The sequence below is a fragment of the Triturus cristatus genome, chromosome 7, assembly GCF_964204655.1.
Source record: "Triturus cristatus chromosome 7, aTriCri1.1, whole genome shotgun sequence".
Lineage (NCBI taxonomy): Eukaryota > Metazoa > Chordata > Amphibia > Caudata > Salamandridae > Triturus > Triturus cristatus.
Genome location: NC_140590.1, coordinates 1,284,493,176 through 1,284,520,574, shown reverse-complemented (window position 1 = coordinate 1,284,520,574; position 27,399 = coordinate 1,284,493,176). Strand labels below are relative to the sequence as shown.

At 45.8% G+C, this 27,399-nt stretch overlaps 2 protein-coding genes across 2 annotated transcripts in view; both read left to right on the top strand.

Annotated features, from left to right (window-relative positions):
• The window catches only part of LOC146811889 (sulfotransferase 1 family member D1-like), a 502,151-nt gene that overhangs the window by 45,043 nt on the left and 429,709 nt on the right, over window positions 1-27,399 (top strand). The gene's annotated exons all lie outside the window — the stretch shown is intronic.
• Window positions 1-27,399, top strand: part of LOC146811890 (sulfotransferase 1 family member D1-like) — a 249,934-nt gene that overhangs the window by 89,030 nt on the left and 133,505 nt on the right. The window contains exons 2-5 of the mRNA XM_085618855.1: window positions 19,825-19,973; window positions 21,070-21,195; window positions 22,856-22,953; window positions 23,264-23,390. Coding sequence (XP_085474981.1) covers window positions 19,826-19,973; window positions 21,070-21,195; window positions 22,856-22,953; window positions 23,264-23,390 — 499 coding nt within the window. The 5' untranslated portion in view covers window position 19,825. The remainder of the gene's footprint in view (window positions 1-19,824; window positions 19,974-21,069; window positions 21,196-22,855; window positions 22,954-23,263; window positions 23,391-27,399) is intronic.

Sequence of the window (27,399 nt, the reverse complement as noted above, 5' to 3'; positions counted from 1 at the left end):
CTCCACACGTTCCTGGCCTTCATGGATCCTGCTCTACAAGCCCTTCCGCTGCTGTACCTGATCCACTACCAGCAGATAAGACGCCATCGCGGTCAACACCGCAGGTATGTTAAGAACATATCTCTGCATACAACCCCTTCACAACAACAACACACAGCTGTCGCAGTGAAATACATGTCTTGTCCACAACATACACTCTGGTGGAGATAGGAACATATCCCATAGTCCAATGACACATGTTTTGCACGTAACAAATTGTCACCTCTGCATCGGGATCACCATCCCCATAGAAATGATTGCAACTAGCCCAGTTGTGCTGGTCATGTCACCACAGCGGTGAATCCGCGGTAAAACCTGCCCACAATGTAGCAGGAGTCCAGGACATTGTCCCAGACAAACAAGACCAACATCATAACATCCACAACACATGTATCATAAACGAAGTACCACGCAGCACAACATATCTGCAGCAAGAAGTCATGTGCAGGGACACTATCTATAGTGACATCTCATTAGGATCATCAGCAATTGTATAGTAACATGAGTGTGGGTTGAGGCAAAAGTCCCTGCAAAATGACAATAGTCATCATTGCACCCAAACAAAGGTCATTCCAAATACAATATGGAACAGAGGAGTGCAGAGCAAGCAGAGTGTGTATGTGTATTTCACTGTAGTCCAACAAGGTGTTGGAATGAGTCAGTGAGCTAAGGTAGATGGCACATCATATTAGACACCATTGCCACATAATCACAGATCACCACAGCCCCCAAGCAGACATTGATAGGCTCATCACATACAATGGCAAACCATATCACACAATGTCAGCCCATACCATGCAACACAGTAAGAAATTCCTGACTCAAACAACAAACTCAAAGTAAGCACCACTGGGCATTTGACTCACAAGTGTACTGCTGCAATAAATGACACCATGTGAGTATGTCTATTACATCAACAACACTGACTACACTGCCAACTCACAGAACACCTACACACCATTACTCCACCTCAACAAAAGTAGCACCAACTACAAAGTAGTGAATTAATGCCAAAGTGTCAGGAAGACTCCATCTTAACAGCAGGAAACTCTGACCTGAGACTCATACCCAACCCTCCTCCTCTTAATACCTGCCTTCCACTCATGTGAATTAAAGTGAGTAATTGAGGAAATGAAGAGTCCCTGTGCAGATTAACAAACTTGGAACTGTTCACACTGCATGTCAAGTCCTTCAGACAGCTCACACATTTAAACTTAGCCTCATACACATACCATAAGTCAGCAGCATTGTATCATAATACGTAAACGAGTCTAAAGTAGAGTGCACAGTGCAGGAAAAACATGTAGAAAGTACTGTTACAATTTGTACATGACACCCAAGAGGTACCACATATCACACTACACTTAGGACATCAAACCATACATGGGTGGCACAGTGATTGAAATTGAATGAAAGTAACATCTGTGCAATATCCCTGTGATACAGCAATGCAAGCAATACATTGGCCCAGAATGACATGAACTGTCATAAGCCATACAGTGACCAGCCCCTCATCTGTGTCAACTAACTTGACATGTGTATGCCTCCAGCACAACACTCATGGCTCATGGTGACACTGCCTGACTGTCAAACCCAAGTATGACCTTCACACATACCCCTTATCTACCCATCTCCACCTTCACTACTCAATACCTGTGAGAAGCACAGATAATGGTGAAAATAAGGTCCTGTGAGTTCCCTGATAACCAATGCCACACCCTGGTGTGTATTTACAAATGTCAGAATCCCACTCAAGGATGTCTGAACCAATTCTGATCACAAACCAATTGCCAAACACATGTATCACACACCACATCAAAAGAAGTCCAACAAGCTTAGCCAAGTGCAGCCAAACAGTGGATAGGCAATGTGATCCTAGACAGCACTGGAATAAATAAAATTTTTAATCTGGCCAACTGCACAGACACCATCATCCAAACCAATCAAAAATACATGAACAAATGTCAATCATAAACACAAACTATGTGCAGGCAGACAATTCTGCAAACACAGACATAGACACTCCACCAGTTACAAAGTGAGCATGGTGTCAATGTGTAGCACAAGCATTCACATGCACAATCCTGACAAGTGACTGTTCAAATATAGGCGGCGATAGCACAATTGTGTACTTAAAACAAGCTAATGAACAAGACTCAACATTGCTGCATGTGACATTCACACAAGAAATGCATACTACAAATTCAACACACATCTTAATGCATTCAAATACACAAACTCCTCACACACAATGTCATGCTAAAAAAAATTACACACACATGGACCTATCAGTAGAACGAGCCAACAGAGGATAAAGATTGCATCCCTCAACAAAAAATACATAACATATGCATATACAAAAGCACTACATAACACACTCAGCTGGGCATCAGGGGGACTCACACCTGGCAAGGACAATGCAACATCCACTGACAGCAGTGCATGCACAGTAAGCAGTGTGTGAACACCACCAAAACCAGTATCACACATCTCTGAGTGCTCCACCATGAACTTAAACATCACAAATCATCACAGCACACAAATCACATCACACTCAGGATGGGTAGCAGTACCTCAGCAAACATATACACATTTTAGCTATCACCTACTGCTGCACAACTCAGGAAAACACAGATGTATGGAACATGACAAGAGGACTGTGCTGGAAAATCATCTGCACTGTACATGAGCAACCATGACTGCAATAAAGTAGAAGAAAATAGCACATAACAAATTGTGAGACAGTCCTGAGGGGCACATTGGTTCTGGGCACCGATAATCCTCCCACAGTACAGTGTCACACTATGAAGTGGTAGAGAGGGTCAAACACTGGCAAGGCATGGGGTGGAAGATATTAGACTGAAGTGGTGTGTACATTAGTATTGGACAGGTGAGGAGTGTACAGAGCAAAAACACATAGAGGAGTAACTCACAATGTGTCGGCATCAAAAGCTTCTCTTGGGGCTGGTATGACTCTGAATACCACATAGTGGTCAAAATAAAGTGTAAAATGACATCAATGAATGTGAAAAGTCACTTACAATGTTTGTTTGCCTGAGCCAGTCAGCACAGTGAGCACAAACATAAGCAAGAGGCATGGCTGATCATAAAACCACAACACAGACATTGCTTTGACACACTCTGCATACTCACAAATTATGTTGACAACAAGTAAGTGTACCCCAGGACTGCAAGGTCATACTGACACACTGCACATTGCTAAACAAACAACTCCTACATGTGACCAAACTCTACAGCAGGTGTCTGATCATGTAAAAAACAGGCACTCATCAACTGGATGATAAATGTGAGTAAGTGTCGTGTTCAAGGGCACATATACATCAACACTTCAGCTAATGACAGGACAACCACATGGTATGACTACTCAAGTGCCCACATTCTAAATGCAAATCAGCCATTGCATCACTGCAGTCATCACTCCTACCCCTTTAGCACCTGTGTGCACTTACTGTCACTGTAGCAGGAAATCACATTTTGTGATGTCATGCTGCTGATATTTGGCTTATCTGTTTTGCAATGATGCTGCCATCTCAATCATTGTGAAAAACACAACCCATGGGACAGCTGTGACCTCTACCAACTCACTGCTCCTTGAGTCCACAGTTGTGCATTAATGTACTTACACATCATCACATGAGCACGCTATTGTGGTAGCCACACAGCACACACAATCCTGACAAGTGTACTGGGCTACACACTTCACACCAAGATTTTTCATGTGTTAGAAGGTATCATTTCAGACAACATTCACAAAATGTGAGAAGAAAACATGTCAAGCTGACTTGCTATGACAACGTTCATGGATTTACCAAATGAGAAACTAAATGTTGGACACATTCAGACCCTCTGCACTCAACACTGAGGATACTTAGGAGCCATTGCATCACACCAGAGACATCACAGAGCTCCGCACTTGCTCTGGTATGGGATTCAGGCAACGACTTGTGCGCAAAGTCACTCTTAGCACAATGCTCACCCCCAACTTGCTGCTGGTGGGCCCTTAAACGTCCATCCAGCGCGGGCTGTGTTACTGCCATTATGCAGGCCATTAGTGGTGTCATGCTCCTGCGTGCCAATCTGCCACTTCGAGGGACCAGCCCCAGCGTCATTTCAGCTACATTTTTGCTGAGCCAGCAGATGTCACTCCACCTCTTGTTGCAGTGTGTATGGCGTTGGTTTGAGACACCAAGAGACCGCACCTTGCGTGCAATGGCCTCCATATGGCCTTACGTTGATGGACCTTGAGCTGTATGCATGGAAGACAAGAAGAGGAATATTTGTAACACTGTGTTGTGTACCACTGTGTGACAGTACAGGAGCATGTAACCACGTAACACACAGATACATCATTGGAGAGCATAGCCCATACACCATGTCCCATAGTACACTTTGAGCAAGCCATATCATTGCAATGTATACATATATGATGATGGACACACTACATGCCCATCTCATTCACATGCAGAGCGCCAGCACAAAAAGCAATTGGAAAATGTGCCTCATCTGTGATGCACTATGCGTGTGAGCATGACATACGATACACTGTAAATGATGGGTAGTGGTCAGACTCACTGTGTCTTACACTACACACCCCTCAATGTCCTTGACCATTGCATATCTACATGTGTCATGGAGGTCACAATTAGGTAGCTGATCTTACATTAACACACTCTTTTCACAAGGAGTGGGCCTGTCTTGAGTACTCCTCAGGCCTATGATATCTCCTTCAAAAATAGGATGGTGGCCAACACATATTTTTATCAAAGTCATTTTAGTGATGGGTCCTTGAAACATTGTGCATTCACTGGGCAGGCCTGAGGGTTTATCACTGCGGAAACACGTGGACCATTACAGAAATCACATTCATGAACAATAATAATGGTGGAACAGTCCATAGACATGCAAGACTCTACACATTATGGAATCAAAAGAAGGATGACATGTCCATTGTACATTTGGAAGATGTGTCCGAGGTGATATAGCACAAATAGTGATAGATCCAGACCTTGTATTCAATCTCAGGGTCCTCATGTGATTGTCCCCCAGTTGCCCTCCCACCTACCCTGCTGACACGGACCTGTGGCATTGGCTGTCGACGCACCCGCACACTATCTCTGGCATCCTCAGCTTGTGTGGTGGTGTTGGTAACCACTGAGCCAGGGACAGTGTTGTAGGCAGCAGTGGTGATGGTGGAGGTGGTTGCAGCACAGGTCATTTTAGTAGGGGTCAGCGTAGTGGTTGTCGCTGGTGTGTTGATAGTTGTGGTGGTGGGGACAATGAGGCCCTGAGACGGAGTGTGCCCTGGTAGTCCGGGGTGCCAGATTGTTGCTCCTCATTCAAGAAACGTAGAGAATTAGCATCAGAGAGTTCACGTTCCGGGGGTGGGGGTGGGGGGTGGAGACTGGCTCTGCTGGTTGGTGGTGTTTTCACCAGCTGTTGCGTGGGGATCTCCTGTTGAACAGAGGTTAGATTGTCAGTTAAGTGCACTCCACAACCTTGGTGTCACACTTTTAGATGTTACATTTGATACACAAACATTTTACATTGCAATCACTTGGTATTGGTAAAAGATTATTAGCATCATGACATGATGTTGAGGTACATACATTACTTTTCATTTTATGGCATGCAGAGATAGTGTGTTTACAAGGACATGTCATCATCTACGAATTTGGTGCACATCAACTTTGGTTTATGAGTCGATTTAGTTGACTTTTCAGAGAATCTGTTTCAGCTATGCCAAAACTTAACAATTTAATTATTTATATGTTCTTTCAAATCAGGAGGTTTTGTTTGTTTGACAGATTGACCGTGCATGTGTTGTGTTCATATGAGCCTTCATGTTTTGAAACCATGGCACCCACACATTGCATTCTGTGCTTTGAATGATTGGGGCCTGAATTTATTTTGCATGTGACTTGGTGAGTCAAAGTATAATTTATGTGACAGTTACATGCACTTAGCTGTGTGAACACTGGATGTGACATTTGGATCTATACAGAGTTGGCATGTGAGGGATGTGGTGGTCATATGACTCCATGCATTCTGAGAAGGATGACAGGGTGCATGCACTGTCTACCTACCTGTTAGGTAGCACAGTAGAGGGAATGGCTGCCACATGGTTCTGGATGGGGGGAGTGTTACATCCTGCTCAGGGGTGAGACAAGAGTGCCTGATGGGAGTTTTAGTGCTGGCTACCTATCTACAAACCCTTCTCCCTGTTGCAATGGCTACCTACCTGTAAGGTGATGGAGAGCAATGGAATGGCTGCCACAAGGTTCTTGGTAGGGGAGTGTTCCATCCTGCTGATGGTGATGCAAGAGAGCATGAGTAGGCTACCTACCTGTATGGTGGAGTGGAGCAATGAAATGGCTGCCACATGATTCTGGGTGGGGGGAGTGTTCCATCCTGCTCAGGTGTGATGCAAGTGAGCATGAGAAGGCTACCTACCTATAAGGTGGAGTGGAGCAATGAAATAGCTGCCACACTGTTCTGGGTGGGGGAGTGTTCCATCCTGCTCGGGGGTGATGCAAGTGAGCATGAGAAGGCTACCTACCTGTAAGGCGAAGGAGGGCAATGAAATGGCTGCCCCATGGTTCTGAGTGAGGGGAATGTTCCATCCTGCTCAGGGGTGCTGCAAGTGAGCATGAGAAGGCTACCTACCTGTAAGATGAAGGAGAGCAATGAAATGGCTGCCACATGGTTCTGGGTGGGGGGGGGTGTTCCATCCTGCTCAGGGGTGATGCAAGTGAGCACGAGAAGGCTACCTACCTACAAGGTGGAGTGGAGCAATGAAATAGCTGCCACACTGTTCTGGGTGGGGGAGTGTTCCATCCTGCTCAGGGGTGATGCAAGTGAGCATGAGAAGGCTACCTACCTGTGAGGTGAAGGAGAGCAATTAAATGGCTGGCACATGGTTCTGGGTGGGGGGAGTGTTCTATCCTGCTCAGGGGTGATGCACGAGAGCATGAGTAGTCTACCTACCTGTAAGGTGGAGTGGAGCAATGAAATGGCTGCCACGGGGTTTTAGGTGGGGGGAGTGTTCCATCCTGCTCAGGGGTGATGCAAGTGTAATGAGAAGGTGAAGGAGGGCAATGAAATGGCTGCCACATGGTTCTGGGTGAGGGGAATGTTCCATCCTGCTCAGGGGTGCTGCAAGTGAGCATGAGAAGGCTACCTACCTGTAAGGTGAAGGAGAGCAATTAAATGGCTGCCACATGGTTCTGGGTGGGGGGAGTGTTCCATCCTGCTCAGGGGTGATGCAAGTGAGCATGAGAAGGCTGCCTACCTGTAAGGTGGAGAGGAGCAATAAAATAGCTACCACACGGTTCCGGGTGGGGGAGTGTTCCATCCTGCTCATGGGTGATGCAAGTGAGCATGAGAAGGCTACCTACCTGTAAGGTGAAAGAGAGCAATGAAATGGCTGCCACATGGTTCTAGCTGGGGGGGGGGTGTTACATCCTGCTCAGAGGTGAGACAGGAGAGTGTGAGAAGGCTACCTCCCTGTGAAGTTGAGCAGAGGAAGGGAATAGGTTACACATGGCTCTTGGGTGGGGGAGTGTTTCATCTGCTCAGCTGTGGGACAAGGGTGCCTGGTGGGAGTTGTAGTGCTGGCTGCCTGTACACTCCCCCTCCCTGTTAAGAAGGCTTCCTTCCTGTGAAGTGGAGCAGAGGAAGGGAATAGGTTACACATGGCTCTTGGGTGGGGGGAGTGTTCCATCTTACTCAGCTGTGGGATAAGGGTGAGGTGGGAGTTGTAGTTCTGGTTGCCTGTACACACACACCCTCCCTGTTAAGAAGACTACCTCCCTGTGAAGTGGAGCAGAGGAAGGGAATAGGTTACACATGGCTCTTGGGTGGGGTGAGTGTTCCATCCTGCTCAGCTGTGGGACAAGGGTGACTGGTGGGAGTTATAGTGCTGGCTACATGTACACATACCTCCATGGAAATATTGCTAGCTACCTTTGAGGTGAATCAGAGGAAGTAAATGGTAGCTATGTGAGACATGTGTTGGGAAGAGTGTGTTGTAAGTAAGTGCATTTAGGTCTAGGAAGTGTAGCTTTCTAGTTTTGCAAGACAGTACACGGCAGTGTGATGGGACACATTTGTTGGTACTTACCAGCCTCCACTCCGCCAGCTATTCCTGTGAGACTCTCTGGATGCAGTACGGCAAGTACCTTCTCCTCCCATTTAGTGAATGTTAGTGGTTGAATGAGAGGGCCACTGCCAGTCCTCTGAGCCGCCTCATGGTTCCTGTTGGCACGGTATTTCACCATGGTCTTTAGGTCATGCCACCTCTTCTTGATGTCACGCAGTGTGCGCAGGGTGGTCCCTACTGCATTGACTTTGTTGACTATCCTTTCCCACATTTGATTTTTTCTGACTAGTGGTGTCTGTTGGACCATGCTTCCAAACAAATGTGGTTCTACTCTAATTATATCATCTACCATCACTGACAACTCATTGTCTGTGAATTTGGGCATTTCTTTTCTGTCACATGGTGTGTGATGTGCAAATAGGTGACAAGTGCAGGTGGGAAGGTGGTGGTGGAGATGTGTGAGGTGTGTGTTGGTGTTGTTGGTGTGGGTGGTTGTGATGGTGTGATGTGTGATGATTCGCCTCTCCTTTCTGCTGTGGTGTTTGGCCCTTCACTGCTGGAGTTGTGCAAAGGATGCTGGTCAGGGAAGGGGTTGGTTTTATACTCAGCTATGTGGGTGTGTCCAAATGGGGTATTCATGTCAGGTGTGTTCTCTATGTTGACCTGGGATTTGTTTGTTTTTCAATGCCTTGGGGTGTGTCATTGGGGTGTGTCAAATGTTTTTGAAGGCAGCGGAAAAAATCAGCCACACTTGGAGGCCTTGGGGTGTGGTTGCATTCGACCGCCATTCTTCTTCCCGCGCAACCACAGCAGTCTGAATGCAATGATCGTTGCGCCAGCTCTGCCATTCATCTTTTCACGCGACCGCAGGGGTCGGAAAAGAATGATCGTTCTGCCTGCTCCGCCATCTTATCATAATTTCACTTGCGGTCATTCCGCTTCTGGATCATTGGTGCTTTCCACAGCATTTCCGTCCGCTGCGGTCGGATTTTCGGGATTTTCGGACATGGTGGACGTATTTTTGTGGAATCCGACCGCTGGGGTTGGATTTTGCAATCATTGCATCGCCGGTTTTGCCCCGGAACATGCATGCGTTTTTTTCTGCAACCACGGTGGTCGGAGGGCTTTTCTTTCCGCCATCTTAATGACCCCCAAAGTTCTCGAATTTGTTTAGCGCCCAGTACACTGCAAATGCTTTTTTTTTTTTATTACCGAATAGTTGACCTCAGATTGCCTAAGTGTTCTTGAGGCAAATGCAATGGTTTCCTCACCTTTTCCAATTTTTTGTAGAAGCACAGCCCTTAGCCCTTTTGAACTGGCATCTGTTGTAAGGATAATTATTTTTACTGGAACCAACGCTTTCAAGTCTGGTGCACTGGTCACAGCATTCTTAGCATCTTTAAATTCTCTCTAGCAATGCCCATCCCACTCAAAGGTTACCTTATTTTTCAACAATTTGCGCATATGGCCTGTTGGACTGGCAACGTTTCGAATGATTTTACTAAATAAAATTCTATCATTTCCAAGAAGGATCGTAGCTCGTCTTTGGTTTTGGATGCTACTTTCATTATGGTGTCAATCAGATCTGCTTTGGGTTGTACCCCTTCAGAAGTTAAATTATCCCCTAGATAGTTTTTTTCAGTACATTATATATCTAAAACTTGTCTAAGTCTTTCAATATGTTGGGCCTGAAAGTTCCTAAATATCAGCATATCGTCCTTATAGCAGAACACCCCCGGGATTCCAGACATTATATTAGACATGGCACTCTGAAAGACTGATGCCGCCGTTACCAGGCGAACATCATGCGTTTAAATTTGTTGTCCCTAAGGGAATGATGAAAGTAGTGATTTCTTGAGAGTTGGGATGTAGACGGATCTGGTAATAGGCAGATGTTGCATCTAGTGTTGAGAAGAGGTTTGCTCAGCTACAGTTGTGGTCTCTCTGTTATGTTTGGTGTAGGGAACATGTCAACAACTACCTCTTTGTTGAGGGCCTTAAGGTCAACACACAGGCAAATCTTGCCATCTGCTTTTCTTGCCACTACAATGGGTGCTAACCATTCAGTTGCTTCCACAGGTTCTATTACACCCAGCTTACACAATTTTTCTAAAACCTCTCCCACTGGGGTCTGTACCCTCAAGGGAAGACTACGTACTTTAGCTTACAATGGAATTGCTTTTTCTTTCAATTTTACCTTGTGCACATATTGTTTTAATTACCCTAACTTTTCTGTTAATACTTCAAAATGTTATTTCTCAAAGTCAGATCCTACCTCTGCATCCTTGTTAACATTGTGGATCAGTATTTGAGGTTCAGCATTGGTATTCAGATAAACTCCTATGGACGCGCATTGACTTACCTGGTGCCATATTTTCGAGGTTGCTTGACACTTGTCCTGCCGTGAGGGGAACGGCACTCGGCAGCAGAATCCTGGTGGTAGAACTCCTACGCGCCTCGCATTGCCGTGAGGGGAACGGCTAATAAAACTCAATTTTCCAGCATTCCCTGCCCCGGGCGCCTGCCAATTACGTCATCAGGCAGCGCCGGGGAGGGATATAAGGCAGAAAGGAGAACCGCAGCGCGGGACGTGCATTGACTTACCTGAGCCATATTTTCGAGGCTGCTTGACACTTGTCCTGCCGTGAGGGGAACGGCACTCGGCAGCAGAATCCTGGTGGTAGAACTCCTACGCGCCTCGCATTGCCGTGAGGGGAACGGCTAATAAAACTCCATTTCCCAGCATTCCCTGCCCCGGGCGCCTGCCAATTACGTCATCAGGCAGCGCCGGGGAGGAATATAAGGCAGAAAGGAGAACCGCAGCGCGGGTCGCGCATTGACTTACCTGGTGCCATATTTTCGAGGTTGCTTGACACTTGTCCTGCCATGAGGGGAACGGCACTCGGCAGCAGAATCCTGGTGGTAGAACTCCTACGCGCCTCACATTGCCGTGAGGGGAACGGCTAATAAAACTCCATTTCCCAGCATTCCCTGCCCCGGGCGCCTGCCAATGACGTCATCAGGCAGCGCCGGGGAGGGATATAAGGCAGAAAGGAGAACCGCAGCGCGGGACGCGGGCGGGCCCGTCCTTGCCCGTCATATCCAGGAAGAGGCAGGGCAGGGCCTCCCCCCTAACGCTGACTGTCAGCTGGTACTCATAAGGTATTGTTGACCTGCTGTGGTTGCCGGATTGTGGGGGAACTGTTTTATTTTGGTGCACCTGTGTAATCCTGGTTATTTGGGACTTCCCCCCTCTCTGCGGTTACCATTGGACATAATCTTGCTTATATTGCATCTTGGTCTCTTTGTTATAACATCCGGAGATATCCAACGCATATGTACATGGTTATTGGTGCATCTACCTGATTTGAAAGGGAAAAGGGAGGAAATGGCAAATAAGTTGGGCAAAGTAGGAAAGGGAGGGAAGGTGGTTCCCACAGGCTCTGTTATGGGTACATTGGATCAATTCATTGTACGTGCTACTTCTATCCTAGCTCATGAAATTGACCGCACTGAAAAAAGATTGTCAATGGATATTGCAGCCAATAGGAGGTCCTCATTGGGTCTTTTAGCTGGGGTAGTGTCCCCCATTGCGTCAACTATTTCTACTATTATTCCTGGCCCAGTTGTTCAGCCGGTTGAGTGCATAGTCATTGATCAGGGTGCTCACACTGCATTAGTACATTCAGCACCCAGTGACTCCCATAGGGGGTTGGATTCTACATCCATACCTGTATCACCTTCTGAGGGTCATTTAGACACTTTAGATGGCAGTACTGTGTCCGCTCCTTTAGGGAACAATGCTAGGACTAGTTATAGACGTGAGTTAAAAGCAGCGCACCCATTGCCAACAACTAAGAGGAAGAGGGGGAGTAAGGTGCAGAAGGGCAGGAAGGCAAAAATCCAGAAGCCAAATGTTGTAGTTGAATCTCCTCGAGGAACAATGGTGCCTATAGGAAATAGTGTTGAGACCCCATCCCCAATGTTAGACCATGTAACGCACCCAGGAACAGATATCCCGTCTGATCTACCACAGACAGTATGGGATAAAATCGAACTGTTAATTAATAATATCTGTAATCCTATTCATAAAAGATTGTCCATGATTGAAAAAAGACTAGGAATACTAGAAGCTGTAGAAGGTAAATCTACAAATATTACTAGCAGTGTGAGGCCTACGTACAGTGCTAGTAGTGGACAGTGTATGGAGGGGACTACTAAAAATATGGCAAGGTTAAATCCAGTAGTACAGGTCCCACAGAGAACGGTATCTTTAAGTATTCCTCCCATGCCAGTGTGTGCTCCTACCCCCCAGACCTCCCTGCATGCTAAAACTGGAGCACAGGATCCATGCACGGAGGGTGTAGTGCTGGATGGTCCAAACTTAATCCCCCCTGTATGTGACAGGGGAGTAGGGTGCCCTATGATACATCTTTGGATAGCCTTCCATGTTTGGACCTCCCTCCTGCATCCTCCCCCTATGTGTGCATTCTGACGGGGGTACCCCCATTGAAATCGGGACAACGGGAGAATTATATCAATTTAAAAAACAAGTGTATCCATTGGTTAAACACGAATCGTTCACTACCATATGGAGCCTCGGCTAAAATCCTTTTTGCAAGAAGGGTGGGCTGGGTTGGGTCAAGACAGAAAACGATAGAGGGCGATTGCATAGTTATTAATTTTGGGGATGCCAGTACAGGGGAATGTATCTGTGGCTTGCATCACCAAGGTATGGCCTCTAGGAAAAAGCCTCTTCCACTAACATATTTTTACCCTGCCCCCCCACTAGGCCCCTGGAAAACTAGGGCATATAGGAGTGGATTGGTAGGGCGACCTGGGGGGGAGTTTGGAGATTCAACAGAAAACAGATTCGAGGTTTTGTCTGGCCTAGAGGAGTGTGATTGACAACAAATTATGATTAAGCACCATAATCAGGAATGTACACCCAAAGATGCTATCCCTCCTGTTCTAGGCCTGAAGATACCAGTTACGGCCCCTAAAAACCCAATTGCACCTAATTATCCTTTAGATAGGATTCCTGTATCCATCCTTTTATCTGTCAATAGATGGATGCACAAAGGGGAAAACGGGGCTATTGTCCCAGCATTGAAGATGGAGACTACTACGCTCTCGACTTTTCCACCTGCTCACCCTGGGTGCCCTATGTCGAATGATTTATGTATCCCTAGTCCAACAGCCCTAAAGTTGTTATCTTGGAACATAGCAGGACTGGGTTCTAAACTGGCACTTGCTGATTGGTCAGATTTTATCGAGACCCATGACCTGTGCTTTTTTCAGGAATCTTGGGCAATAGAACCCCTGTTTCGTATGGGGTATCTTTCTTTCCAGGTCCCTGCGATTAGACAACTGAAGGGCCGACCAATGGGGGGTTTAGTTATATGGGTACGTCAGGCACTTAGGTGTAAAATTTCCCAAATACCCATATATAGAAATGATATCCTAGGGATAAAAATTATCCCAGAGCAAAGTCCCAGTCTATGCATTTGTAATGTCTATGCAAGAGGATTGGTCGGCGGCCGACGCTCTCAGGTTGTAACTGACCTGGACAGGCTGTTGGATGATATACCTAGGGAATCTAGTCCGATGGTCGTGGGGGATTTTAATACAACCTTTGAACCACTGGGACTAAAAGACCAAGATCTATCGGCGGAAGAGGATATATTATGGGGTATACCCACACTTGAGGTGGAACCAATTAAAAAATGGACAGAGGCGGCAATACAGTTGAAAGGGTTGTGCATTGGGCAACGGCTGAGGGCCGTAAATGGGCGTACACCTTCTGATAAGAATGGGGCTAACACCTTCAACAATGGTCGTAGGGCGAGCCGCATTGATTACGTCTTGGTAGGCCTATCTCTGTGGCATTGTGTGAGGGACATGGTCGTTGTCACCAGAGTGGAGAGTGACCATAACCCACTCACTGTCACAGTGGATGGCTTGCTAGGGGAAACTAAGCAGGTTACCCCAGTGGTAAATGCCAGTGACCTGGTGTTGTCTAACGATACACGATATCTGAAATGGACCAACGTTTTAAGTTCCCAGGCAACACTAACCGCGATGAACAATGAGGTGGATAGGGTACTAGAAGTTTGGGGTTTAGGTGAAAGAAACCAGGTTCCTATGACCCATGTAATTGAGATGCATACAGCACTATTTGAACAAATAAGACTGTTCTTCCAGAAACCTGTAAAAAAATCCCAGGGAAAGAAAACGAAAACTAAGGGATGGTTTACTGACAACTGTCGTAAGTTGCGGAGAAACCTGGGGCTAGCCATAGGGGAAGGAGATATAGCAAAAGTAAGACTGGCACGGGACTCCTTCAAAAAAGCTGTTAAAGCTGCAAAAAAACTCTGGGATCAGGCAAGATGGATAGAGCTTAAAGATGCTTGTACGTTACGAAACCCCAAAGTATTTTGGGATACGTATAAGTGGGACAGGGGAGGGATTCCGGATCCCCCACAGAACAATGTTGCCCATCATCTTTGGGTGGAATACTTTAAACCCCAGTGCGCCTCTGTGGAGGACGAACAAGCTATGGGTCCTATCGATATAACCTTCTTTTCTGGGGAGGTGTTTTCATTAAGGGAAGTGGATAGGGCTCTGGACAAAATTACCCCCAATCGTGCTCCTGGAATGGATAACATCCCTGGAGATGTGTTTTTAAACTATAAATCCTCGTGGCGCCTGTATATAAGACATCTAGCTAATGCTATTGCTTGTGGGGCACCAATTCCGGCCTCTTGGAAAGGGGCCGTGATTATACCGGTTTTTAAAAAGGGGGATAAATCCGCTGCAGCCAATTATAGACCAATAAGTCTTATAGATTCCATGCAAAAGGTCATGGGTAGATTGATCCTTCAAAAGCTTCAGGCATGGATGGATGATGAGCACATTCTTACCCCATTGCAAGCAGGCTTTCGTCCCCTTACGAGTACTATCGATCAGGTTTTCCGCTTTATCAACATTTATTGGAAAACAGTCGTATTGGAGAAGGGTGCTCTGTATGTGGTATTCGTTGATCTGAAAGCAGCCTTCGATCTGGTACCTCGACGTAAGCTATGGGCTGTTTTGGATGAAATGGCGATGCCAGCTGATTTGCTGTCCTTGGTCGTCCGCTTACACGAGGACAACCATGCACGGGTCAGGTGGGGGACAAGGGGTGAGGTCACGATTCATTTCCCGTTTAAAGAGGAGTGCGCCAGGGTTGCGTGCTTGCGCCTACTCTGTTTTCACTCTTCATGAATGGGGTGGTTGATTTCCTCCAGGAGACCCCCACCGATGCCCCTGTATTGGCAAAACAACATATACCTGTCCTCATGTTCGCGGACGATACATTGATAGTTTCTAAGACCCCAAGTGGCCTACAAAAGGCACTTAGAAGGTTTGAGGATTTCTGCACAAATCGGGGTCATATAATTAATACTGAAAAAACTAAATTTATGACATTCAACGAGCACAAATCCTTTCGGGGTAAGGTATTTATGAATAATGTACCCCTCAAAAAAAGTTGACGCCTTTACCTATCTGGGGGTTACGCTGCAGTCAGATATGAGCTGGTCCAAGCAAATTAATGAAGCTACCCTAAAGCATAAACAACAGGCCGGGATCCTTGCAGCTAATTTTAAAACCTCGTTCTCCAAACCACTTGTCCCGTTTATGGAGATTTATGGTCTGAAAGTCCTAAGCTCTACTCTGTATGGTGCGGAACTATGGGGGTTCCAGAACCTACGTACTATAACGGCTGCTGAAAATTGTTTGAACTAGGGAGGAAGCCAATAAGGGATTTGGCTAAACTTCACCCTCTTTTATATTGGCGAAGATTGTGGTGCACGGGGGACCTCTCACACTATGCTAGAGGGCTAAAAGATGTAATGGACTCAGATTGTTTCCATAAGATTAAATGGCTAGGGGAGATAAGGTTGCTACTGGTGAACCTAGGCCTGATAGATCTCTGGGATGACCCCTTAAATGCTTCTTTTCCGTCAAAGAAGTTATTGAAGGAGAAGTACTGGGATATGACAATGGCAACAATGCGAGCAAAGGGTGTTACTAAACATTTGACAGGCCGATTCCTTGAACTGAAGACAAATCCTGTGTTAGAAGATTATTGGGATTTTATTGAAAAACCTTCAGACAGGAAGTTATACTTCCAAATGAGGATCGGTACCCTACCGGTTAGATCTTTTACTGGTAATTGGGCCAGGATTACTACGAAAGATTGCCCAAAATGTTTAGATAAAGAAGAAACGGTTAGCCATTTGTTGTTTTTTTGTCCATTATATAAAAAACTTTGGGCCATGTGGGTCATTCCTATCTGTAAGCTTTTGGGTTTTAGGAAGCATGATGATGCCCTAAGAATTCTTACAACGGATCCATTACAGCCAATAGCAATTGCCATGGCTAAGTTTCTAGGCTGGGCCTGGTCCATTAGAGCCAGGGTGGTGATTGAGGGTACCTGACTATTTGGCCTCAGTCATGAAGTCCAGACCAAATTATGAAATTAACTCCATGGGACAATTTGTCTGTATTTGTATTTGAATGGTTTTATAATTAACTTATTCGGCAGTACTTTGTTTAATTCATTTTTAAATGATTTTAGATTCAGATTATTTATTATTTTAATATGTATATCGTAATGTATTGTGTTTTGCTTTTATGACATGACTGTCGAATAAAGCTATCTTGATCTTGGTCTTTTTGTGATGGCCATCCTAAAATGTTATCTGCTTCACATGAACCAGAAACATTGCATACTGTATATTGGTTTTCATACTCAACCATCCCTACGAAGTATCCTATCATCTTTATTGGCTGTCCACCATAGCCTCCTGACTATACATACATTTTTAATATAAAAATACTAAAATCTTTAGTAATTCAAGTCTAGTCTTTGTCTGATGTGCACACATGTGTGTTTTTTTTCCTTTGAATGAATTACACTTTTAATGTTTGAGATTTAAATCATACAAATTGCTTGTGGGTCCCCGGATGCCAGTAGTGTCTCAATGGGGTCCTCAGGAGTGAAAAGTTTGGGAACCATCTCATTATGTGCTATACTTTTTTTACCACAATCAATACGTATCCCAAGGAAAGATCATCTTTTTGCCAAGGTTTCTCCTGTAGCCTTTCAACTTTACAATCCAACAAAAACTGGTCGCTGATGCGTTTGTCATTTGTTGCTTCAAACTTACATGAGGCAGCCAATTTACACAACTCAGACACAAAGTCCTCTACTTTTTCTCCTTCCTTTTGTGAGCTGTTCCCAAAATGATAACGGCCACTGATTGTACTGATCCTAGGAAGAAATGATTATCTAATTTCTTGATGCTTATTTCGAAATAATTTAACCCCATGGATTTATCAGCACTCAGATCAAGAAGATGCTCTAGGATTTTTTGTCCCTCTGCTCCTAAACAATGTTGTAGTACTGCCATCTTCCTCTCTAGACTAGGGGTGGGTGGCGAACTCTGCTCCGCCAGCAAAGTTTGTGGAGTTTTGCCAACTCTGCGCTCTGCTGGGAACGTGGAGTTTGGGAAAAAACTCAGATTCCACGGCATGGCAGAGTTTGCCCCCGCAGCCCTCCCCAAGTAGAGAGTTTAGGATTGAGAAGGACCAGGTCTTACCTGGGTCAAGCGTAGGGGATTTGCTTTTGCTACGAGGACCATGAGGAGACAAGGACAGGACAAGGGCAGCCCGGGTATGGTGGAGAATGCCAGACCCAGGTAAGTGCTGTAAAGCAGGTGGCAGTGTGATGGTCAGGAACCTTTCAGATCGGCTGCCTGCATGTAGGGCAGAGTTGAATTCCACAGAGTTTTTAAGCAACTCTGTGGGATTCCATGAAGCGGCATTCCGCCAACTTTGCCCACCCCTGCTCTAGACCCAAATTGGGCCCACAAACTATGGAATAATTGCGAAAGACTTTTTTACATTTGTTCCACTTCAATTGTGGTTCATCAGGGCACATTAAAAAAATGGGGGAGGAGTAACATTCTGCATACTCATTCCTTGTTTCTGATGTCATATAAAATATCCCCCACCCCACTTTCTCCAACCCCTGTACCTTCACAACCTAATTGGGACTTAGGTCTCACATTATATGGCAAAGCAAAATGTATTCACACACTGAGTTTCTGTTCTCTTTATATCACTGCCAACATTAGTGTGGTTTTCCTCAACTGCCTTCAGATGATGCAGGCTCTGCTTGGACAGGAAAAGACTCTGAAACCCTAAATCAATGAGATGACTACACCTTGCAGGCCTGCAAAGAAACTTACAAATGCCAGGCAGTAGGTGGAGTACCACATAAACTCTTCCTATGACTCCTTGCAGATGCTCCTGCCTCTGGGCTCACTTTCTCTTTGCCAGATTTGGTGCCATTCATCATGGGGTATTTGACTTATTACTAAAAACAGGAGGCCTCATTTGCAACAAAATGATGCAGCGCGATGTGGCGCCTGAAGCCATTTTGCTGCACCGAGCTGCGTCATTTCAAAAGCACAGGGATGCATCATATATACAACAATATGACTCATCCTTGTGCTTTCCTTTGCGCTGGTGCTCAATTGGCCCCCATGCACCACTGCAGGCAGGGGTGCCTGCGTTGCAGGGATGATTGTTTTATTTCAGGAAGGGACACTTTCCTGCACAAAAACAATAATTAATGGGGTTTTACTTTTTCTGTGTGTGCTGCAGAATTCAGCACGCATAGAAAGAGGAAAAAACAAGTAGAAATAAAGTATTTCTCCTCGTTGCGACTCCTTACACCTCCCCTGGGGAGGCGTAGCATTGTGACACATTCCCAGGTTTCCGAAATGTTGTAAATCTGGGAATGCGGCAGAATCCAAGGGTGTTGTGTGGGAACACCCACAGCAACACCCATGGCACGCCCCTTTCAGGCAAAGTGATGCGTGAAAAGGGGCTGAATTTACAAGGCCATGAAAAGCCATGCCGGGTGGCTTTATGAGGCTTTTTAAATATAGGCTGGCACACTGCGCCGTGGGTGTGTCAAAAAAAGTGACGCACCGGCGATGCAAGGGGCTTGTAAACAATCCCCAGTAAGGTTATTTGTGCTTTTTCCATGTTTTAATTACACTAGACTGCTCCTAGCTCAAACAAATCTGCAAATTTGCTATACAGTACCAGAATAGTAGAGAAGAAGAGCCTGTCTCTCCAAATATCACTTTCTTTTTGTCTCCCTATTGTTGTCCTGGATTAGTTAGGATATGGTCAGAGCTGAATGTCCTGCTCTTTCGTCCACATCATATCTATGGAGTATTTTGATTTATCCAGACTTTCCTTTTCTCATGTTGCCCATTTTGAGTCGTTTTGAAATTACACTTTTATGCAACCAACTGCATTGTAAATATTATATTTTAAGAATTTCCTAGGCTATCACCTTTTCTCACATTTCTTATGCTTTAGGCATGTTATGGGTAATGAGCCCGACTACACCTCATCTCACATCTCCAAAACAAAGGCAAATTTGGTCAGCACAGGGAAAGAAAAGAAAAGAAGAATCTTAGCATGTCTCTCACTCTTATTAAGCCTCCAGCATATCCCTCCCAGGCGTCTTTGCAATCCCTCTTATCTACCACGCACACAGTACATTATTGAAGTCTCTACTTTTATCTTATCTGTCTCAGGATGCAGCACACTGAGGTTATCCTTCACCCAGAGGCAAAGTGGTTTCGTGGAATTGCCTTCATCAAGTGCTTCCTCGAAAATTGGGAGCGGGTGGAATTGTTTCAGGCAAGAAAAGAGGATATCATTATTGCTACCTACCCCAAGTCCGGTAAGTATGAAGTAAGCACATCACAGCAGCTACCCAAAGCTGGTGCACTGGAAGAATCAAGCAAACATCCAAGGATGGAAAGGCATCAGGCCGCTTATCTTGTGCCCCCCTAGGGAATTACATTTGCCTTTGAAGATTCATGGTACCATTAATTGAATGAAGGAAGACATGAGCTCAGATACACCCAGCTAGGTTTCTAGTATCTGCATTCACTACCTTAGCTAGAATGAAGAACAAGAAGTGTCTACTCCTCACAAGACAGGCTCGTCTCATGAGATCTCCACATTCTGTCTGGTGATCCACAACTGTCCAATGGAATGTCTGCCATCTGCCCCTAGCAAAGCACACAACATCCTCTTTACGTGCTCCTCAATGCCCATCACCTTCCCAGCATGCAGTGTTTCACATCTTCATTATGAAGTACCTCTTCTTACTCCACCAGGTCCTAGTCTCTCATCTCTCTCAGTGTTGGCTCCTCCCTTCCTTAAACCCTTTCAATGTTTTTCTATGAGATATTTCCCTATTCACCTGAGACCAGTCCCATCTTAACTATTCAAATTATCACTGTTTCTCTCCAGAACCCACCAGCTCCCCAAAGTGAGGATCTTTCACTCTTCAATTTGTAGCCCCACCTCTCCACTAAATATACCCTGCATCCAATACAGACGGTGACATGTCTTCACCTTTGTTTCATCTGCATGTATCCTGACATTCGAGTCCCAGGCCAAAGGAGACCCAGGTCCAGGTCAGACAAAGCCCAGCACTGCCGGGTCACAAGAGGTCCAGCTCCAGAACAAAGGAAGTCACCATGCCTAGTCCCAGGTCACAAGAGGTTTGGCCTACAGATCACTGGTGGACCTTTGGTTCAGGTCCAATCCCAGGAGGCCGTTCTGTCTAGCCCTAGGTCACAAGAAGTCAAGTCCCAGTCTGCGGAATCCACCTCCTAGAGGTGAGCCTCCAAAGTCCCTGTTGCAAGGTCCTCTTTCCTTGGGACATTACCCCCTTTTGAATGTGAACCTTTGTAGGATACATAGAATAGTCTCAGGATTCTGATGTCCCACCTGAGTAATGCTGGTGTCTCTCTTGTTTTCAACAGGAACAACCTGGGTCAGTGAAATTGTGGACATGATTATGAATAATGGTGACGAGGAAAAATGCAAGCGGAATACCATATATAACAGGGTACCTTTCCTGGAATGTGCTCTGCCTGGAATTCCATCAGGTACAATGAGTAGCAGATACAATGCCCAGTAACCTCCAGCGGGAGGTGTTGTCACAAATAGTGCTGACCCTGGGCTTTGGCACAGGGCTGAGCAGAATCGACCAGTACCCCTGGCTGCCACATGGCAGAGGGGGATTAATGGCATCTATATAATTCACAGTAGGTGGCTATATCAGTGGACACTAATGGATCGCCTTCTAGTGAGCACAGGTCTGAAAATGACTGCTCTAAGTAGAACCTGCCATTTTTGATTTATGGTTTCAAAAAGGAGAGGCATGGGTAACACAGTTTACAGTTTCAGGCGCAGGTGCCATCAATAACATCCTTGTACACAGTTCTGAAAGCTAGCCCGTTGAAGGAGACTTATATTTCAAAATCTGTGAGTACTCTAGGCTTAAGGATTCGGAATGTGCATAGTGAATAGCAGAGACTCAGATTATATTGATATTTGTAGACTAGGTATAAGTACTTTGAATGTGATACAGTCATATACAATGAGCAAGTGCACTTTATGCCTGGTGTCAGAGAATGCGCCTGTTTTCTTAAGCCTGCAATTGATGTTGTAGTCAGCTGTGCTTCTTGGGTCAGGGTTTTGGTAAGGCAAATATATATTATATTGGAGTGATTCAATTTTACCTTGATGGTGTTTGGGATTCAGAGAGGGGATTTGATTAATAGTTTTAACTCTTTCAACAGGGCAGCTGTTTAAAACTGGGCAGGGTCTCTGTCTTTGTGGTAGCTATAATGGGCGGTGAAGAAACTGAAATCTTCATTCTCAGGGTAATATAACAAAGAACTTGGCAAAGAAGCTGAAATATGAAAAGACATCTTTATTAAACTCAAATGAGTGAGATTACGTCACACAGAAGCCTTAGCAACTGAATGAGGCAGTCTCCAGAGTACAGTACACTGGGGTCTTATATATGTGAGGGTTACAAACTCAGCATAAAAGAAAGGGGCAGTCCTGGCTCATGCAAGCATGCAAAATGACAATATGGATATACAAAATCTGCCAAATATTAGCCAATAGGAAAACATTCAAAACAAGGCATCATGTAACCAGAACATCCCCCTTGAGTCGTGTTTTTGCCCAATCCCATAAGTCAATCAATGACAGCACCCATAGGTCAATCAGCAATGGCAGAACATGTTTGTGCGCTTCAAAGGAAAGGTTGTGGAATAGGAAAACACAGGGAGAGAATAGCGAAGGCCAAAAGATAAGATACGGCACGAGAAGAATACTAAAGGCTAACAGATAGTTGATATAGAGATTAGGTAGTCCAGACAAGGATTAGTTTAGACCGGCTGGTGTCTGAGATGGGTTTCAAGACAAGGACGGAGGGGGTTTTTGACACGTTGCAGTCCAAGGGGCAGAGACACTTCGTGAATCAAGCAGCCTGTGTAAAGGCAACACAAAAATGGCGGTGCATGTAAGATGGAGTCAAAATTAAAGAACCTCAGCGGTGCAAGACATTGTACTGTGGAGGCAGTGGTGTAGAGGTGCAAGTTTTAAGGGGATATTTAGAGAAAAATTTAAATAAGCTGACAGTGAGAAATTGTAAGGCATGAAGTAGACACGCTAGTCATCCTTATGAACATTTTTAGAATTTATGAAGGTGAAAACAATGGAAACATCTGAAATGTGATCTTTCTTTTCTAGGAACGGAGATATTACTTGCAATCCCTTCCCCACGAGTGATAAAGACACATCTTGCTGTCCGGCTTCTTCCAAAAACCTTTTGGGACAAAGACTGTAAGGTACCTGACCCTAGTAATTTCCCAAAGAGGGCAAGGCAACAAAGGTTCATGTGTGAGATGCGAGGCCTTAGAGGTGGCCAGTAGCGTAACACAGCCCCCTGCATTCTCCGACGCGCCTGAGAGCTCCGGATTTAATCCGAAGCGGGGGCCCTTCTATGTACCTTGCAGGGGGGGCTCCTCAACTTTCGTTACACCAGTGGAGGTGAATGATCAGAGGTGTTTGAGGACCTTTTTTTGCCCCTGTACTTGACTTTGATTTCTGAATGCCCTCAGGTGATTGCTGATTTCTTCCATATACCTCACTCTACAGGTCATTTATCTTGCCCGCAATGCTAAAGATGTTGCTGTGTCCTACTTCTATTTCTGCCAAATGGCTATGGTGAACCCAGACCCTGGGCTCTGGGAAGAGTTCCTGGAGACGTTCATTGCTGGAGAAGGTAAGATTTTTAACTCTTATTGATGACAATGTTATCCATTAACATTAAAAATGATTTTATCTATCTTATTCTGTAAGTTGGAATGTACTTATATGTAAGGAAAAAAGTTACTTTTTAAAGACATTTTAATTATTGGTAAGCATACAAGCAATTCACATATATGAATTGGACAAGTCTCCTATGGACCATTGTCTTCTTCGCAATACAATTTCTCATTCGGCATCAGGTTTCTCTGTCGTTCCTCTCTATTTCCCAGTTGTATTGCTAAATGGTGCATTGGACTTAAGACTTTCTTGATCATCTACCAAGAATGTTTTCATACAGTCGCCAAATGACCTAATTTTACCACCACGGAACAGATCTCCCAGCATTCCACAGTCAACCCACCTCCATGCTTGAAGAAAACCCCTGTGGGCTGAAGTCATTGTTGGGGTGTATTGGCGTGTAGTTTGCACTCCCCAACTACCTCACCATTGTGTCCCATCTTTCCAGTGGTGGAAGAGTTATAATGCCCATTTGCAACCCTGTTGTAGGGTGCCACAATATGTGCCAAAGCGTCCTATTCATAACAGCAAAGTCCATGTGTGACCAGCGTTTTTGTGCATGTCATATGTACCAACCTGGAGTTGTCCTTGATTGGACTGTCATTCAGTATTTCTGGATTTCAGGAAAACTCAGTTCCCTGCATCTCTAGGAGCATGTAAAAATTTCGTAGAAAATCTGGCCTTTTTGTTTATCTATATAAAGGCACTTTAGGCCTACTGGATATTTGCTGACTCCTGTTTAGGAGGTACAACCAGGAAAACCAAAAATAGGTATAACAATCTATGATAATATTAGTCTTTATTGCCACTATACTTTCTATGATACAAAACAAAAATTGCCACCGCTGGAGATCTCTTTTTGTATCCCTAAAAAGATCTAGATAATTAGCTCTGTACAAGGTTTGTAGGGAAGGAGTAATTGCTTCTCAAAATAGTTCATCTTATGTTTTGCTCACTTGAACGGGAAGAGCAATGCAGTTTGTTCCCTAGTAGTTACACCTAATCCCACTCTAAAATCTCCTACTCCCAAAACTGTATTTAAAGCTGGAGATAAGGTCATATCGCTCCAAAGCATCTATCACTCCAACAATGGAATGCACTGGGTCTATGAATGTCAGCAGGACAACATTTGCCAGTAAGTAGTTTTTTCTGCCTGCCCTCCCTTTTTAGGTCGAGCTTTCGAGACCTCTTGTATATACTTTAGTATATACTTCTTTGTGGGCTTAAACCAGCCCACTGCTTTTGATCTGTTTGTTTCAGTGTCCTTAAAAATTCCTTGCTTGCTAGTGGTCAATCCTTCTTCCTTGTCCCTCCTTTTCCTCCGTTGTTTACTCCCAGAGAGCAGTGCCCCAGGACTTGTACCCTTCCACTTGCCCCATTGTAACATCTGTTTAGGGACTCATTTTCTCTTTCTCTTACTGCATTTGACCTAAGAGCTGGATGTTTTCAGTAGTTCAAGGTCTGTTTCTGTAGACAGGGTTCTAAATCATGTTCTCCTCATGTCACATTTGCTTTGCATTCAAAGACCGAGGTCTAAATTGAGCGCGCTGTTTCCCCCACCTCCTCCCTGCAAAGGGAATCTGACCTCAAGTATTTACATGTATTTCCAGTTACGCACTGCGACGGGCAGAGAAAATCACTACCATTACAGTTTTTAATTTGTATTGCCCCACTTTAAGATGGCGACCGCACTCATGTGCAATTACATCATTCAAGTCATGGCGAGGCCGTCTTGCTAATGGCTTTGTCACCGGTGCTTCAGATCGGACTGATGCTCCCCCCGCACCCTCTCCTGCAATAGGGACACGCCCGCTGCTCTCCGTCCCTTTAATTTTGCCGCTGACCGCGGCCCCCGCAGGGGGCCACTCGGCGGTCGGCGCCTTAGTGGCCCCGGGGCCCCGGTCACCCCTCCCCACTCCCTCCTTCGGGGGGGGCGGGGGCAGGGATCCTGATTGTTGCCCCCCCTCCGTGTCGGGGGCCGGAAGTGACGCGCAAAAGGCGCGTCACTTCCGGGCCCAGGTGTGAGGGGAAGGCTATTTAGCCTTCCCCCACCCTCACTGGCGACCTCTTTGTCGCCCACCTCGCCTTTTTACCCTCCCTACCGCTTACCCGGCGTGGTGTGGTGGGGTGGGGTTTTTGGCTGAACGTTTTAATGTTTTTCTTTTCGTTGCAGGCGGAGTTACAGGGCGATCTGGAAGCAGGCCGGTACAAAGGGTACCTCTGCGCGGCACCACGTGGTGCCTGAGCCAAAACGAGGAGCCTCCAGAGAGGTCCCGGAAGCCGGTCGGCGCCCCGCTAGGCCTGCGGGCGGTTGTGGGCCTGAACAACCGGGGGCTTGCTATGCGACGCTCCGCCCCGAGAGGGGGGGTGTGAGTAGAATGTCAACGGCACGTGATCGAAAAAAGAATCACTTGGGGGGCAGCACTTGCGGGTCGTTCCCGTGCTGCCCGGCTCATCAGGCGGGGCAGGTGAAGTAGATGGCCACCTGCCCTTGGATCGCCCGTAAGATAACCCACCTATTACATATCCTGGAATTATGTAATAAATCCTGCAGCATTTGTTACCCATTTACAACTGTTTCTTGTGTCTTCTTTGGGTAACCTAATTTGGGGGAGGGGGGAAAGCGGGGTGCCCCTGGGGGTACTATGAGTGGTGCAGTCATTGTCTTCATGTAGCCAGCTGAGGGCTGGTCTCTGCGCCTCATTTCATTCTCAGCAGTAGCAAGGGTGAAACCTTTGTGTCCGCCCAGGGCGCTAGTAGAGCAAGAGAGGGGGCACCTACTTTTGAAACATTGTCTGTACTTCTGCAGCCACGTGCACCAGCCCCCTCACTTCGGCTAGTGCACGGCTCATGTTCGCACTGTTTGTGGTGTTAGTGGGGTCGACAGCTGCATGTGTGGATGTATACAGCTCTGGCTCAAGGGCGACTCCAGGATTTATCCCGCGCCTACTTTTGGACTCACCTGCGTTGGTTCTACAGCGCTTCACACACTCCTGTATAGCGCCAAAGTACTTTGTCTTCAACAGAGGCCCTTTCTATGACCTCTCGTGTCTTAACACATCTCACTACTGGTAGAGAGAAACATCAGGCGCCCCTAAGGTCTTTCTAGTTTTTTTTCCCGCATTTATTTATGAGAGAGCAAAAAACAAAAGAAGTGGAGGGTTTTGAAAATTCACCAGAAGAAGCGGTGAACCCGAAGAGTGGATTTCCCCACCAGTTGTGCACTGGGCCAGTCTGTGCTGGATCATTTACACTCCCAACTGCCATCGGGGTTTAAAACCTCATTAATCTGATTGACAAGTACCACAATGGAAAGCTGTTAAAGGGCTGTGCGCAAAGATCCTCGTGAGAGAAGGGCGTCAGGAGGCACACAAGAGTGCACTGACGTGCCGGCTGCAGACACCTGGCACAAACTCTACATAGTATTCTAATGTAATGTTGTTTTCAGGGTTGGCATGCATCGACAAAGCTCAAACACAGCTTTGAATTGTGAATGCATGCTGCAGTGCATGAGTGAGGCGCATCAACAGAACTGTCTGGGGGCACCATTTATCGAACAGCTGAGCGTGCTTCTGGCCACAAGTGAGTTGCATTGGCTTGATCTCTAGTTCTAGAATAGAATAGGTTCTGCAGGCCTGGGCTGTCTGGGGGTCCCACTGATGCACAGTAGGTGACTTCTGGTCAGCACTAAGGTGCTTCAAGGGAGCAGTCTGTGAACCTCAATAGTGGCATGAAGGAGGTCCACTGCCAGAGCTGTGTGGGTGTGTCTCACAGCAATCGAGCAGCAATTGATGCTAAACTGTCTACTTGCATTGAGTACTACTATTGCAAAAACAACTGTTATCAACATTATAAGGAATAAGGGCTCAGGCAGCCCTACCTTTTTCAAGGTTTCCAGCGCACTCCTAGATCTCTGCAACAATTGCTCAACCCACTGAACTATGCTGTATAAAATTACATGGGTG